The sequence below is a fragment of the Maylandia zebra genome, linkage group LG4 (assembly GCF_041146795.1).
Source record: "Maylandia zebra isolate NMK-2024a linkage group LG4, Mzebra_GT3a, whole genome shotgun sequence".
Lineage (NCBI taxonomy): Eukaryota > Metazoa > Chordata > Actinopteri > Cichliformes > Cichlidae > Maylandia > Maylandia zebra.
In genome coordinates, this window is record NC_135170.1 from 12,352,346 (window position 1) to 12,368,439 (window position 16,094).

The 16,094-nt window shown below is 41.0% G+C and overlaps 2 protein-coding genes across 2 annotated transcripts; both read right to left on the bottom strand.

The window, feature by feature from the left end:
* csdc2b (cold shock domain containing C2, RNA binding b) lies at window positions 1–8,176 on the bottom strand. The gene is made up of 4 exons (XM_004575483.2): window positions 8,008–8,176; window positions 5,801–6,171; window positions 4,958–5,080; window positions 1–2,078 (listed from the first exon to the last, which is right to left on the bottom strand). Exons 2-4 carry the CDS (start codon window positions 5,980–5,982, stop codon window positions 1,916–1,918), a joined length of 468 nt encoding a protein of 155 aa, XP_004575540.1. The 5' UTR covers window positions 5,983–6,171; window positions 8,008–8,176; the 3' UTR covers window positions 1–1,915.
* Window positions 8,177–8,701: 525 nt separating this feature from the next.
* polr3h (polymerase (RNA) III (DNA directed) polypeptide H) lies at window positions 8,702–15,184 on the bottom strand. Its single transcript, XM_004575484.4, has 6 exons — window positions 14,900–15,184; window positions 13,748–13,844; window positions 13,482–13,568; window positions 12,479–12,542; window positions 12,114–12,348; window positions 8,702–9,257 (listed from the first exon to the last, which is right to left on the bottom strand). The coding sequence occupies exons 1-6, from the start codon at window positions 15,008–15,010 to the stop codon at window positions 9,207–9,209; spliced, it is 645 nt and encodes a 214-aa protein (XP_004575541.1). The 5' UTR covers window positions 15,011–15,184; the 3' UTR covers window positions 8,702–9,206.
* Window positions 15,185–16,094: the final 910 nt, after the last annotated feature.

A 16,094-nucleotide genomic window follows, 5' to 3' on the forward strand; every position in this document is an offset into this window, starting at 1 on the left:
TCAAGTGAATCCTAACCTGCTTTAATGTTCTTTCAAGGCTCAGTAGAAGTGATGACTAGGATTACCACAACGGTGGCTCGTCTACAGAAAGACAAAAACACCAATTAATGAAGTTAAATTTCACAATGAAAAAACTAAAAAAAATCAGGCAGTGACACTGACAGAAAGACAGAGACTCAGTGGAATGCATAAAATGATTTACAGTACAGTTTTCAACCTGAAGAACAACAATATGACAATATGCACTATTGGCACCCAGCTCTGCAACTCTGCAGTCAAGTTGGTTGCAGCCCGTTCTCGTTCTCATGGCGTCTAATACTCCCGTTTTGGTAAAGCCACTGGCGCACACACACGGTGGCCTTTTAGGTTTAGACATTAGGTGTGTAACAAAAACCCTTTGGGATCACATTTTTCCCCATCTTTCAGGATTTATTTTTCACATTTTTGCATTTGTTAGTTAGTACAGCGAAAGGAAAGTGGTGAAATAATTAGGCCTGAAAACTAAAATCATCCAGCAAAAACCAAGTAAACCACATTTCAAAATGTTAAGCTCTCAAACAGGAAGCAAACAAATGAATCCTGGCAAACTATCTTCTGAGTTGCAGCACCACCATCCCTGCAACCTCCTCATGTGGACTTTAAAGAGGACCATTAACTTGCAGCGTGCACAAATGCCACAGGCAGTGTGTTGAGGTCCAGACGTCAAAGGACATCTTATGCATAATTTGGCAACACAAGCCGCATCTGAGAGAACAGCAGGATTTGACGCTCTGGGATGAGAACGCATTGGCAGTTCACAATCACAATGACTCAGTAAATCACACACATATATGTTTCTATGAACAGAAAACAAAATGTACACACAAGTAATCCATGGCTCCAGATCCTTTGACGAAAGGATTTTTTTAAAAACAAACTAAGACAAATGTCTCGAGTACCGCTGCAGTTTTCATATTGAAAGTTTCTTAAGTGCAACTTTTAACTGCATTATTTGAAAAACAAAGCAGTCTGACATAGAGACGCACAAACAAACCAACAAGCGAACGATAAAATGAAGTGACCACAAACAAGACAATACAGTAAAAGGTGGTTATTCTTAAAGGAAACGCTTGCAGTAACCTGTATATATTTCATATTTTTGAAATGTTAATGTTTGATCTTGTCTGCCTCGGTCTCCCATCACAACAGACAACATTTAAAAGTTTACTCTAACATTGACAATAACACAGAAGAACATTTCCCTCTCAGTTGTGTGTCTTAAAATGGTGATCTGAAACAAAAAGGAGGTCCTGTCATGGGTGCAAATATGGAAGTAGTTACTGTAAGATTTGTAGGGATTTTGTTTTTGTGGGTTTTTAATACTAAACCAGTTTTAACTTCTTTAGATCTTTTCAGACTTAATACTATTTTTTAAATATTTTAACACATTGAATACAAAGTTCCTACTCATCTGTTCAAAGTTGGACATGTGAGTATGTTGTGATAAGTGATCTGACCCAGACATGTGATCCCTGAAACTTTGGTGAGCTGCTATCAGGGGAAGTAAAACCGAATCCAGCCTGTTGTTCAACTTTCTCTGCCCAGTTTACTCCTCACTTATGTCAGTTTTCAGAATAATATAACAGCATGATGTCTTTTCTACTTTTTCATCCTTTACAGACCCATCCTTTCAAAGCTCTCACAGGTCAGTTTACAATCCCAAACAAAATTCATGAGAGCAGTGGACACTTTTGAACAGGACATGTCAGCTCTGTAGGGTAGACACAAAAACAACTTCATTATTGACTCTTATTAACACCGGGCATGTTTTCTGTGAAAGGAAAACCTTTAAAAAAAAAGTGTCAGTCCCAGAGCCCCTCTTTCAGCGCACACCAAATCCAGTCCAGTGCAGCCCAACAGGCCCACAGCTCTCTCCCTACGAGCTGATGATCTGCCCAGACCAGGTCTCATGTTTCGTTCCTGGCTTGAGGTGTGCGATCTTCACCTCCACCGCCTGCACCTTCAGGTTTTTGGGTGGGACCCGGCATACTTTGTATGTGACTTCATCTCCCTCGACTGGGACGTATTCCCCCTCGATGCTGAAATGTAGAAAATTCAGGACAATGAAACAGAATTAGAGCGTTTTGCTTTGCAATGAGGATAAAAGCTGACAGGAACACAGAGTGAGGGAAACAATTATTTGATCCATGCCGGAATTTGTAAGTTTGCTTGCTTACAAAAAACAAAGTCTCTAATTTATATGGTAGATTCAATGGAAAACGAAGCAACAAAAGAAATCCAGAAAAAAAGAACAGGTTACATGAAAGTTATCAAATGATTTGCATGTCATTGAGTAATAATGAGTATTTGATCCTCAAGCAAAACATGACCTAGCATGTGGTGGGGAAGTCTTTGTTGGTTAGCACAGTTTATTATAGTCGGTCACCAGGTTTGCACACATCTCATGAGGGATTTGCTACTTCTCTTTACTACTACTCCTATGTTACTCTTTACAGAAATCTTTTAGTTTTCTTTGCTGTTGCTTGGCAACTTAAATCACCAGCTCCCTCCACAGATTGTTACGGTTCTGGGTCAGTGTTGACCCAGCATTTTGAGTTTCTTATATTTTGGTCTATTTTTGCATTATGGATTATTTTCTGATGTTCTGGTGCTTTGATGATGATTATTATTATTATTATTATTATTATTATAGATCTGTTTCAGTTATTCTTGGTGAGGTATCAGTTCTTAGGTTTTGGGTTCTCATGTGTATTGCAGTTTCTGTTCAGTGTGTAGTCTGTCTCTGTGTCGTGTCTGCATCTTTGTTTAGTGGTTCCTTGTTTCCTGTCTTATTGTGAAAGTCTTTGTCTTATGTTAGTGTGTGCAGCTTAGCTCCCCCGTCTCGTTAGCCCTGATCTCCCCCAGCTGTGTCTCCCTTCTGTTACCCATTCCCTGATTACCACCCTGTGTATATTAGCCCTGTGTTGTCCTCAACCCAGTGTCGCGTTGTACCCTCAGATCCTGCCTTTGTGTTCCAGTTAGTGGTTTCATGTTTGGTTTCTGTTTTGTTGGTGCCAGCAATAAAGCTGTGGTTTTCAGTTATATTTCCATCTGAGAGTCCTGCACTTGGATCCACATCTCCACCTGCCCGCACACAGAGCCCTGACACAGATTTTCTGGAGACTAGTTTGGCCACTCCATGACCTTAATGTGTTTCTTCTTTAGCCTCTCCTTTGTCGGTATGTTTTGGGTCAGTGTCATGTTAGAAGACCCATCAACGACCCATCAGTGTTCGGCCTGAGGGAGGGAGGATTGCAATACATTGCCACATCTATTAGTTCCTGAACAAACTGAACCTGTTCTGTACCCTTAGCAGAAAAATAGCCTCAAAGCATAATGTCTCCACCTTTGTGCTTGGCTTTGGGGGTGGTGTTCTTTGACTTATACTCAATATTTCTCTTTGTCCATGCGGGTCAAGTTCGAGACCCACCATGGGTCCAAAACTTGACCCATCATGGAGCTAGATTTTGCTTTCACCTAACCATAATCCTTTCTTCTAATCCTTCTCTGAGTTATTTAGGTGTTCATTGTAAAACTGTAAAACTTCTTGAGCAGAGGGACTTGCAAGATTTCAGTCCATTGCAGCGTGTTCTTGGTTACTGTGGTCCAGGCTGCCATAAGGCAAGATCATGCATGAAGCTCCAGATCGAGGACGACTGATATTATATTTCTTCCATTTCCCAGTAATCATGTAGACAGGTGTCTCCTTCTGACCAAGGTCTTTAGTCTATTCCATTCTTTTGCAGGTCTACTGTCTTGTCCCTGATGTCCCTTGGTCGGCCTTTGGTTTTGAGTATCATAGTGGAGAGGTTGGAATGGGAGAAACTGTCAACAGATGTGGTACATGTGCATAATGAGTTTGGATCATAAACATGTGTAACTGACTGATTGTAAGCTGTGTGCCACATCAGTGAGAGTCAGAATTCTTGCAGGTTTGTAGTGGATCAAAGACTTATTTCACACAGTCACATGCAAATCATTTTTTTGTGAGTTAGGAAATTCAAAAATCAGCAGGGGGTCAAATGAGTATTTCCTAGCTGTACAGGAGGCGCCATCAACAATTTATAATCCGCTTATGTAAAAATTACAACAGAAAATCTGTTTTTAACTTTTTCGCGTTATTCACACAACATGTGAGAACCTGTTTGAAAATCACGACCATTTGAAGCCGCTTCTATTTTAACTATTCTGTCTAAATTTCCTCCACACTGCACAATGAACCAAAGAAGCAGCGACTTACAGGGATAGGCTGACATTTGGGAAAATACCAAAACCATTCACATGATGAAGTGTGGAGCTAGAGCACACAGAAGAGAAGGCAGCTCTTTCCCCTCCATTCAGAGCCTAACATCGATCTCTCGTCTCCTCTGAGCTACCAATTAACTTAAAAAGATTTAAAACAGTGGCTGTTGTTTTTACATTTATGTGTACTGACAGAGAAAGCTACATGCCTCCTCCTTCCACTCTCACAAACAGACGTGAGAGTAGTAAAACGCCTCATCCAAGCAACTCAATCCTCTCCAAAATGTAAGACTGCTCTCTTTAAAGGAATTGTTCCCTTTACACAATAAGGTCCAGACATCCGTTCATAGAAAGAAAATTGGAAGACAGCCCCAGGGTAACAGGATCATCCTGCATAATCAGTTTGCACCAGTTTGCAGAGTCTTTACTAACATTTGCCACATTGCTTGTCAAAAAATCATTTTAAAAAATCACTACAGATGAGCTTTTCCTGGATTCAGAGTAAGAGAAGTAATAAAGTGAGAGAGAAAAATGCTTTCGATTTGAAAATAAGTACAGAGATGTTTGCTCAGTTCTTCCTGTCCTTCCTGTGCAGTTGACACTGCAGATCCGCTATTTTTTATTCAGCTAACACAACATATTAGTCTGCTGTGCGTTCAGCTTTGTTTCCACTCACTCTGAGATGTGAACAAAGATGTCTTCACCGCCGTGGGAAGGTTGGATGAAACCGTGACCTTGTGACCTGGAGAAGTTCTTACATACTCCTTTAAAAACTGGACCTGAGTGAGCGCGCACAGTGCTGTGGACAGAAAGAGGAAGACAATGAAATCGCTTACATCAACAATAAAATAGGCTTTTTATAGTCCAAAAGCTGTTCTGTTCCTCCAGCGGAGAGTAAACAAATAAGACAAAAAGCAGTCTGGAACAATGCTTATGTGATACATTTAATGGGTCACACTCTTTCAACCTGACAAATGCAGGCGTGGGATAACAGAGAGAAGCATTTAACAAGGAGGTGAGAAAAGCAGATGAAGTGCTGATGAAATCTGCTCCCACACACACTGCCTCACAACGTCACGGCGCAACGACAGCAGAGACGAGAGCACTAATCTGCTGAGGCACAATCGTCCCACGATGTGTCAGTCCTTCACACATTCTGAGTAACAATACTGCAATTTAAAATTACTCTGTAGCAGGTAAAAGTACTCAGCAACCTGGGGTAACCTGTCGGTCAGTGTTGGATCAGATAGTTTAATGTTGCTGCTGTATTGAGTCAAGGTGGAACTACATTAAACTATTTTATATACCTTTAACTTAAGCATACTTAAGTTAAAGCAGTATCTTAATTGCCTCTTGGGGATAAATAAAGTCTCTCTGATTCTGGTTCTGATTATTCTCTTAAATGTAAGCCAAGCATTTTTTTTTTTAAAAAGTAAGAGATGGAAACATTGAAGTAAGATGCAAGTGCATGAGAACTTTTCATCTCTCACTGCTTTGTAAATAATCTAATGATACGTACGCAGAGTATGTGCGGGTGCGTTTGGTCGGCAGTGGGCTGGGCAGTTCTCGCGGCAGGGGCTGCTCCCTTCCTTCCTCCCACACCCGGCTCCTCTCGCTCAAGAAGGGGAAGGATAGGGTGACAGAGCTGCTGGGGGAACGCAGAGGGGTCCCAGAGGGCGATGTGAGACTGGGGTCCGCCATGTCAGACGTGATAAAGAAGAGGACGATTTAGGGGTGGGGGGATGTTGTAGATGTAGCTGCTGACACTGCTGTCTGTCTTCCTGTGTATCTGTTAGCCCGTATGCTCAGAGGGGCCCGCCTCAGTTTGGGAAACAGGTCTGGGGGAAATTCAGGTCAGCGCTGTTGCCTCAGGTCTGTTAGGAGGACTAGCTGTGAGGAAACAGAGAGCAAGAGAGACCAGGGAGATCAAGGAGCTGTCATATTTTGGCCTGATGGTTGAAGCCAAAAACCACAAACAATTCAAAGAACTAGATCCAAATGTATGTCTTCATATAGATAGATGAAGTTCGCTGAAGGAGAAGAGTTATTGTGCAAGCGAGTAGTGTAAATCGCGTTAATTAACAATACATACACTATAAATCTGCAGCCCTCCATGCACATAATGATTCACAAAGCTGGGAGATTTGTCACTGACAGATTAATAAGATGAGCAATGCAACTGGATGCCAACATTTCACATTTTTAAATCCTTAGCAGAGGTCCTATAGTGCAGATGTATAAGACATGGCACATGATGACACAGTTAAAGCTCAGTTCTTCCTTTCAGGTTAAGAAGAGTCACTAAAACTGCTGTGTTCCTTCGAATCACCCCCCACCCCCCTATCCATCCCCTGTGGCTTGTCATGTGCTCTGATGTTGTGATGTGGACATTAATGTGCTCTCTGTGCAGAGGAGTTTTTTTGTTTCCTGTTCTCATGCTGTCCTCCCATAGGTTGCCCAGCGTGTGAAGAGGTCTCTTTTTTTCCTCTTGTACTTTTCCCAATGTTGTGTAATTTTTTTCAGTGTTATTCTCCCAACGCTGCCGGTCTCCGACTGTATTCCCATGTGATGTCTTTGTTGTTGTGTGTGTAAGTCGGGGGGGGTCCTATTCCTCTGTGGGGCAACCTGCATATGGCCAATAAAGCATTCATTCATTCATTCATTCATTCTAAAAGCATTATTTAGCTGTTTCTGTGTTTGGATAAGTGCATAAACTCATTTTGGGATTGCCTCTTTGCAAATATTGATAATATTCAACTTACAGCTACCTGAATTCCACTTCCAATGTATCAATTTTACTCAACTAAAACTAATAACATGGTCCTGAAAACTAACATCACTATATTTCTATATAACACTATATAACACTAATAGCCTATATTTCATATAAACTGGGTAGGATATCGCGCGCGCGTGTGTGTGTGTGTGTGTGTGTGTAGGGTGTATTTTTCTTTACGCCCACTCATCTGATGATGCAGGCACGCTACGTGACGTCAAAACAGCTGCAGAAGTCCGCGGAGAGTGGCGCGTTCGTGACGTCAGTGTAATCCCAGAGGACTAACTAGAAGGCCCACTTATACTAGCACCTGATATGGCAGTCTGCATGCAAATAAATTAATTAATTAAATTAAATTTAAAGAAAAGCAGCTCTCTGCGTGAATGATAGGTGACTTTTAAGGTGTTTATCACAGAGGGGGGAAAGAAATGAAGCGACAGTTTTCACTTTTACCCACATGCAACAGCTGGAGAACATCTGAATGACAAAATGAATCAAGCAAAAATAATTTAGATGGAAAGGCCTGACTGATTGCGAAGTCTGTCCTCAGAGAATCCACTATTATACACTTTACAACCGGATAAACTGTCGTTTCCTTTGTTTTCGTTTTTCATAGCGTAAAGAAACATTTTCCTCGACTCACACCTGCAAGTGTGCAATTTCTGCGAAAAAATAAGCGGATAAAGCGCTCTGTGTGCTCTGTGTAAGTTGGAACAAAAGCAGGGTGAAAAGTGGCTTCGTCAACAGTCAGAGAGACGACGGAAGGCGACCGATCCTCCACACAATCAGGAAAACACACATCAAGCCTGTCTTTTTCTGATCCAGCTCTGACTGTCAATCAGGCGTGCAAAGAATACAGTACGTCCCGATCCAAGCACAAAGACACACTGACACACACACCCTCTCTGCTGGCACTTACACACGTATGCATTCCCAGAAATGATACTTACTGCATCTGTTCCGTTAGTAGGCTGAGGACGGACAGGGAGTGAGTGCGTGTGTTTTAAGTCAGTGCGTATTATATAACGAGTAATTAAATAAATAAGCCAAATCCGCGCAGATCGACGGAAAACCCTGATGTGACGAAGAGAGAGGCGGGGCGAGTGTAGGGGGGGGTGCTGGTGAGTCTGCGCAGCTGGCGGAGATTCCGATGCCGTGATGTGACTGTGTGTGGGAGAGAAAATGACTTCCCTCATTCCTTGACTTCCATGCCAGCCTCGTGTGGTGAAGGCTGGTTTCACCGTGTATGTCGTTTATGCGCTGCTACTGACGGCTTTGCATTTATAGATTTATACTGATGACTGCTGACAGAGTCAGGATGCAAAAATGAGCTCGTGTTCACATTATTTAGTACCCTACATAACGCTACTTATTCAAATGCTGACTTAGTTCATATGTAACATTTCTGCTGCTCCCTTTCCAGCGCAGACTGTCCTTGTTTCACAACATCAACCATGCAGTTGTCACATGAAACAGCCCACTGATTGCACAATAAACACATCTGTGTGTGTAGACTGACATTAAGTGTGCAGAGGGCAGATCTGACTGTGTCCTTCACTGCCCATTACACTGAAGGATTTAAAGGCTGCTCACTAATCCTTTCTGATATACTTTCTATAATGAATGAAAAATCCACAGAGCAGCTAGCTCTCATTTCGACTTTTATTGTGGGGGAAAAAAACAGGAAGGGGTGGGGGGTTAGCACACACTGAGGATGTGTGCAGCAGATCCTGGAGGTGGAGGTATGTCAAATAAAAATAACATCTTTTACAACATGCAATGCTGGTGACATATTCTTTTTGATTTTGCCGCTGGATGCAGTTTATATATACAGTAGGGTCACACTTATTTCTCCCCCCTGCCTGAAAGATTTCAACTTAATTACATTAAATGGTAAATAATATTCTTGCATAAAGTCAGTGCTTCCATACAAACTGTCTCGTCCCTTTTAAATTACCCCACGTTGTGCATGTGACACAGAAAGGACTGCTGCTCAAAAGGCACCAAGGAAGAACTGGTTCTCCATCACACGGATGCCACATGGGTGGAAACAGGCACCAAAACAGTGGGGTTCAGCGACCTTTGCCGAGGGTCCCTCGTGCCTCAGATCAGCTATGATGTTTGAACAGCTAGCGTTAAAGACTCAGTGCTAGCTGTTCCACCATGACAGCAGCCCGAGCCCTGGCTCACAGATGGTGCCCTGAAACAAAAAGTGGAAAAGGTCAGGGTGGGTGTGATCCTTGACTTTTAGAAGAGTTCAAGCCACTGCACATCCACAAGGCTGTGTAGGTCTCTTGTTTCAGGAAAACGTATACATACCGGTCACATCATACTTCAATTCTTGGTGTAGTAGACACAAAGAAAATCAATGCTGGCTACTATGCTTTCACATAAAGCTGAAGAGCTGAAAAGAGCAACTTGTCACTATGGAAGAACTCAGATTTTACAGATGCCACTCACATTATCTATTCTGCTTACAGGTCTTGTTCGTTATGAATTTTCCATCAATTTTCTCCAGTTTTAAGCATCAATTAAGCTTCTAAATGATCTCTGGGTCTGAACACAACACAACACAGAAACAGCAGAAAAAAAGCTTCCAAAAAGCTAAAAGCTCCACTGCCACAAGTTTGACATTATTTTGCAATCCAGCATTTAAAAAGTTATCTATAAATAAGCATGTACCTAATTTTGTATGCATGAGTAAAGAGAGACAAAACTATTTGGGGCTTGATAAATTTTTTTAACATGCACACACATAACATTTTAATAGTGACCCATTTTTAGACGTGAATGTAATGATATTTGTCTCGCATCAGTGCTGCACCTTCCTCTTACTTCTTTGTACACTAATGTAAATGTCCTGTATCAGTCGGGTTAGGTAAAGATAGCAAAGTTTATGGTCTTCTACTGCACTGCAAACAGGAGTCAGGAGTTCATAGGAAATATCTACTTTAATCAAGTGTTTTATCTTGCTATCTCTAGATGTCCGAGCTCCCAGCATCATTTTCATGAGACCGAACAGCACGACCATAAGAAACGAGGTCTAGCTCCAAAGGTGGTCCCCCCAGAAAAGCTAGAGAACAAAACTGCTATTGCCTTCTTGTTTTTTTTTTCTTAGCTTGTGACACTGACACAACACATCCCACTGCCTAACACAGAGGGATGCAAAAGTCTTGATCACTTTAGTCACACAGTGGTAATTACTTCTTTCACTAGAGCGATGAAAAGGATGGTTTAAAAAAAAACTTTTCTTGTGTCCATTTAGAGACAGCTTGGTAAGAAAAACCTGGTTGACTCCTTCAGCCATACAGATGAAGGCAACGCCTTAATTACCACACGGTTACAGTTAGCGCCATAATTTGTTGGGCACTTTTTTGTCGTTTTTGCCTCTCAACATCACTGCAGTGGATTTTATATCGATCAGTCATAATGCGAGCTTTAATTCAAGGGGTTAAAGGAAAGCATTGCATTAAGTGTTACCAGTGTTGGGAAGGTTACTATTAAAATGTATTCCAAAATGAGTAACAGTAGGGTGGACATTAGGTAAGGCTGCAAATTTTGCAGCGATCTCATATAAGAAAACTATTCCGTGCATATATAAAACAGGTCCACGGCTCCGAACCGTAGTAAAGGGACCTCTGGCTAATGTGTTGGGCTCCGTGTCGGGCTCGTAACCAAAAACTAGCTTTACTTTCTTGTCTGGGTCAACTTTGCTAGCGAGAGACAGAGAGAAGCGTTGAAAGGCTGCTTCAACAGAACTTATTGTTTCGGAGGAAAACACGAACACAGTGTACAGTCGAGTCTTAATAGCTTACTTACAACTGGACTACACTGCCCATGAGGCTACATTCGTTAGGGCTATGCCTGTAACACTCTGCCTGTTGCCCTCATATTAAAAGATTTTTTGAACAATAATTTTAAAAAATATTTCTTCACGTCATAATGCAGGCTGCATGTAGAGGTGACCTGGGCCGCGAGATTGAGACACAGGCATTGGAGCCTCTTAATGCATGTTTTTTGGGGTTTCCACCAGCGTGGAATTACCAAAAATAGAGAGCGCACAGCCTAACATATGAAACAGGAAAAGACCGCTGTGTAATCCATCGCTTTCAACAAAGTAACTTTATTCTGAATACCACCTCTTGAAATGGTAACTGTAACAAAATACAGTTACTCATATTTTGTATTTTCAATACGTAACGCCGGTACATGTATCCCAATACTCCAGACATTTTTATACAAAGTCCGTCATGTACAAAGGCTCAGAATTAACTGATCAACTGGTTAATTGTCATTTAAAAATAGAGATAGTTTTTAAAAACTGGATGGAAACACTTTGTAGTCAGTGACTGTGAAGTCTTGAAAGACCTGTGGTCATCGCCAAATGCTCCGTCTCCTCCTTTGAGATGCTCTACCTCATTCAGTAGCTGCTTGTTTGTGTTGTATTTGTGGGTGTCAGGTGACTGACTCAGCCACCGAAGAACCTCCCGTTTCTTGAGTTAAATTTACAGTTTAATTCGGGTCATTATCCAGTTTTGCGGCATTTGTCTGAATCTCAACAGCGAGTTCAGCGCTCTACACTTCACAATTTATCCTGCTGCTTCAAAAATGGGTAACGTCATCAATAAACACCAGTAAACCAGTTACACAGGTATGTCTATATGTATATATGCAATAACATTTCCACTGCAACACTTCCATGTTTGACAGGCAATGCGGTATTATGTGGCTTATCACTCCTTCATACTTTCCTCTATCTGTCAGTCAAGTTCGTCTTGATTTCTCCTTGTTGCTCTTTTAGATGTTTTCAGGTGAGATCTAATCTTACCTTCTTATCCTTGAGTGTAACCAGCAGTTTGCACTTTGCTATAAACTCTCTGTATTTCCATTAATGAAAGTGTCTCTTTTTTTTGTGAAACGCTTTGAATTAAAAGCTGAAAGTCTGCAATTTCACTGCACTTCAGTCACATCTGACTTTTGATTTAAAACTGATTGCGGTAGTAAAACACAGCTTTATGATGTTTAATGAAGACGATAAGAAAGTGTATTTTCTTACAATCAGCGTATATGGTGCCTCTTTCTTCTCCCCGCCGTCTTCTTTCGGTGGTGCCGTTGACTGTCCCGGTTGTGCCGCCGTATCAGAGGCGGCAGTGGCCGGGCCTGTTGGTGACGTATCCACAAAGACTTCATCTGTCACCCTGAAACGGATCTCCTCTCCTTGGTCCATGTAGAGGTCATGGGCACCCTCATCGGTCTCATACTCCCAAAGCCAAACTTGCTCGGCTTCATCACTGAAGTGGCAACTAAGGAAGGCTTCACTTAAGCTAAGAAAATAACCTAAACATCATTTTGATTATAATAACAGGGATTTGGAAACAAACCTGCACTTTATGTAATTCACAGAAACGTATGTCAGGATACAATTTTGCAGGCTGCTGAAGTGACTCTGGTGGGATGAGAATGTCATCAAAGAAGCCCATGGTCACTGTGAAGCAGAGAAGTGCTTTAGAAAGGTACTTTTATATTGCCTGCTGCAGATGAAAGTAGGGACACAGGAAGTTTCTTAAGCAGACTTTAAAGAAAAGCTTCACGATCATCTTTAAATACCTTGTAGAAAATATTTTAATCAAAAATCATATATAATGATGTTTTTTTATATACAGTATTTACAAAGACTGCGCAATGAGAAGACTGCACATAAGATGCGACCGACCCGCTTGCATATGAACTTCTTTCTAAAGGCACAAAAACAGGGAGGAGAATATTTAAATCAAGCGTCCAAACTGATTTACTAAAATTCACAACGCACGGTGCTAATTGTTCCAATATTTAAAGCCAAAAAAAAATCCCATGATCGTGGTGGTAACACTCCAGTAACTGCAACTGAAAGCTGTTTGGTATGTAGACTTGAAACAGGGTCTTGTGCAGTAAGTTTGACAACACGGTAGATGAGCTCATCCATGATTTTGAATGATGCGGTGGGACTGATTTTGTATTCTCCTGTTTCTATGATCTTTTGATACAGTGTTTGACATTCTGTAGGTTCCTGCTGTGCCTTCCATACTGTCTTAACCATAATGGAAAGTTATTTGGAGGGTACCAATAAAGCATACATGAGGGTGGCACCTTCTGGCACTGGAGACACTGACAAGTTATTTATATTTTTTAAGCAAAAGGTTCCAAAATGTTGATTTGTAGACAGTCTCTGCATTACTGCACAGTTAATAGCTTAAATACTGGTTAAAAAAAACTTCTAAAGATGTCACCCTGAACTCTGGGAGATTTTGATGGTTGGTTTCGAGGCTAATATCAGTCAGCAAGGAGAATGCTTGTTTGTTGCCGCCCTAACCTTCCTCTGAGGGTGTGGAGAATAAACGTGCAGACACATGTGTTAAAATGGTGCTGTGCAGATGTCAAAAATTACCGTAAACTCCCTCCTGACTGCAGTACTTGATCTTGCCGATGAGGATCTCATCAAGGAAGGGGTGAAAAACAACATACCTGAAATGAACTGACACAAAGACCAGAGAAGGTAAGGAGGAGGTACCACTCACCACCATCTACCTTGTTTGTGCACTAACAGTAGAAAAAGGTGAGTTTTGCTTTGATGTCTGAGGTATTACAAGCAGTATATGACTTTAACTCAACTACAGCAAGGCTGTCTCAGCTATTTGATGATGATCGTCATACCTTTGGTGTGAGAGGCTCCATCTCCTGGGAATATATAGGAGTCCTCGAGTTTTGTGATGTCGTACAAGCAGATGCAGAGTCCCACGTTATAGACCACCTAATGTAAGCACAGCACTACACAATTTAACACACAAACTTCTGCTAAAAGGACAATATATGTTCAGTATTTTAGCTGCCAAATACTGGTATTATGTGCTTGCTAATAAATGCTTTCTTGTCTATAAATCAGGACTCTGCTATATGCCTAATATAAATACAGTAGCAACATATTTTTAAGGAATAATATTAAATGTATCTTTTTTTTTAGCCAAAAAGACAAAGTAAAGAATATTTTTCAGAGCTGTGTGCACTTTTTAAAGACATGTAAATATTTACATTTCTCACAGAATCATTTCCATTCCTCATTATGGGTTAGAGTACTGATGATGGCAGGTTTATTTACAGCACTGAGGCTCAGTTTCCGAAAGAAAGACCAGTCTTATCCTAAAAATGTTTGTAAATGGAATTCCCTATTAAAATTGTTGTATCTCAAGTCTAGGTGGCAATGCCATGTCTTCTCTTACTGAAGATGCCTCAATACATTGCATCTCTTCTCAAAGTACTACTCATGAGGTGAACTATCAAGAACTTCAGTGTTTAAAGGCTTGTACCGTTGAAGGAGACTAGTAATGGGTATCTAAAGGCTTTTTTGATCAGGCTCTGACCACAGGAGTAGTTCAGATAACCTGGATGGGTCTCAGCAAGGTTTAGGGTCACCAGATGCCATGGAAACATTAGCCTTTCTTGAACTCTATTAGAGGGATGATCACTTTCCACAACATACGCCCTCATTTTATGTTTTAGTGATAACGATGATAATGGTGAGTGCTTTCCAAGATCTCACACAGGTGTTCGAGTTATCTAAGCCCTTTGTTTAGTGACCTACACTAGTTTTATCTGCTAAAGGGCAAAGTGAAACCAAATCGTACTGAATAACAGAGCCACTGAATCCACTCAGTGCAGAGGTCGGGTTTTTCCTTGCATTTGCCACCCACGCGTATAGCTTAAAAATAAGAGGATGAATTTATAAAGGACCCTGGATGAACTGTTAGTACAGCTTATGTTTTGTGTGGTGAAAATTGATCCTAAGTCTGCTAGAATTGTCTCCATCACCTTGTTGGCCAGTTTCTTGTTCAGTTCCTCCGCAACAGCCTCGTTGAGTTGCCGGTGAAAATTCCACGGCGGAATCCGCACCGTGTCGACCATTTCCACCAGCACGAACATGATGACCGGACACTGGTAACCTACCCACTAATTAACATGCGTTGAAATAATAATAAAAGCAATAAAAACATTAATTAATGATTAGAAAGTAGTATCCACGTTTCTTGTTTGTTTGTTTTTGCGACAGCTGATTTACGGCATGTCGCAATTCTAAACGGCTACGGCAGGTTTTTGGTGCCACCTAGTGGATGTAACACTGCAATTGCTAAAAAATACCGCAAACCATGGACTCGTTAGTGTAACATACCACGGCCTGCCACGACATGCCAGAAAGGGCCAAAAGCTTGGAGGTTCTGGTACTTCATACCCCCGGCTGTGTAGTCCAGAAGGGTCAAGTCAAGTCAGAAAACCTGGTCTGTTGAGGGCAATTACCAAAGTCACCTTGAATTTGGTTGCTACTTTATTACCGAGATTACGGTAAGGGTGCTGAGTAGCTGAATAAGAAGTCTGCGCTGCAATTTTGAAATTGTTAATTTGTTAGCAAAAGTTACATTCTGCTACTTAATCCAATACAGGTTTTTATAATAAATTATTATACATACATCATAAATCATAACCAAAAATGTGATGAGTCATAAATCATGTAATAATTAAATCCTTAAGAGCTGACGACAAATCTGTAAAGAAATTCCATTTTGACTTTCGTTCTATCGACAATTATTATTGATTGATTGATTTTCATTACAACAAAGATTTAATAGGTTTATGTAAATTATTGTTATTAATAATAACAATAATAATTCATGTTTAAGTTTAACTCATGTCAGTCCATGGTAACTGTCTTATCATACTAGTGTACATTTAAAAAAAATATTAGTGTTACATCTTGATGCATGCTCAATCATCCAGGAAAGTAAATCTCCAAAAGATGATTCTGTTCATCTGGACGTAGCGTTTTGTGGGAGAAACGTTTCATCACTCATCCAAGTGACTTCTTCAGTCTCAGCTGACTGCAGGTTTCCCCAAATCTTATAAACAGTACATTTGCATAATGACTGAAACCAGCCCACTGAAGGGACAATGGGCTCGGAGGTCAGTTCCTTAATCATAATTATGCAAATTCTCATGACCACTGATCAACAAC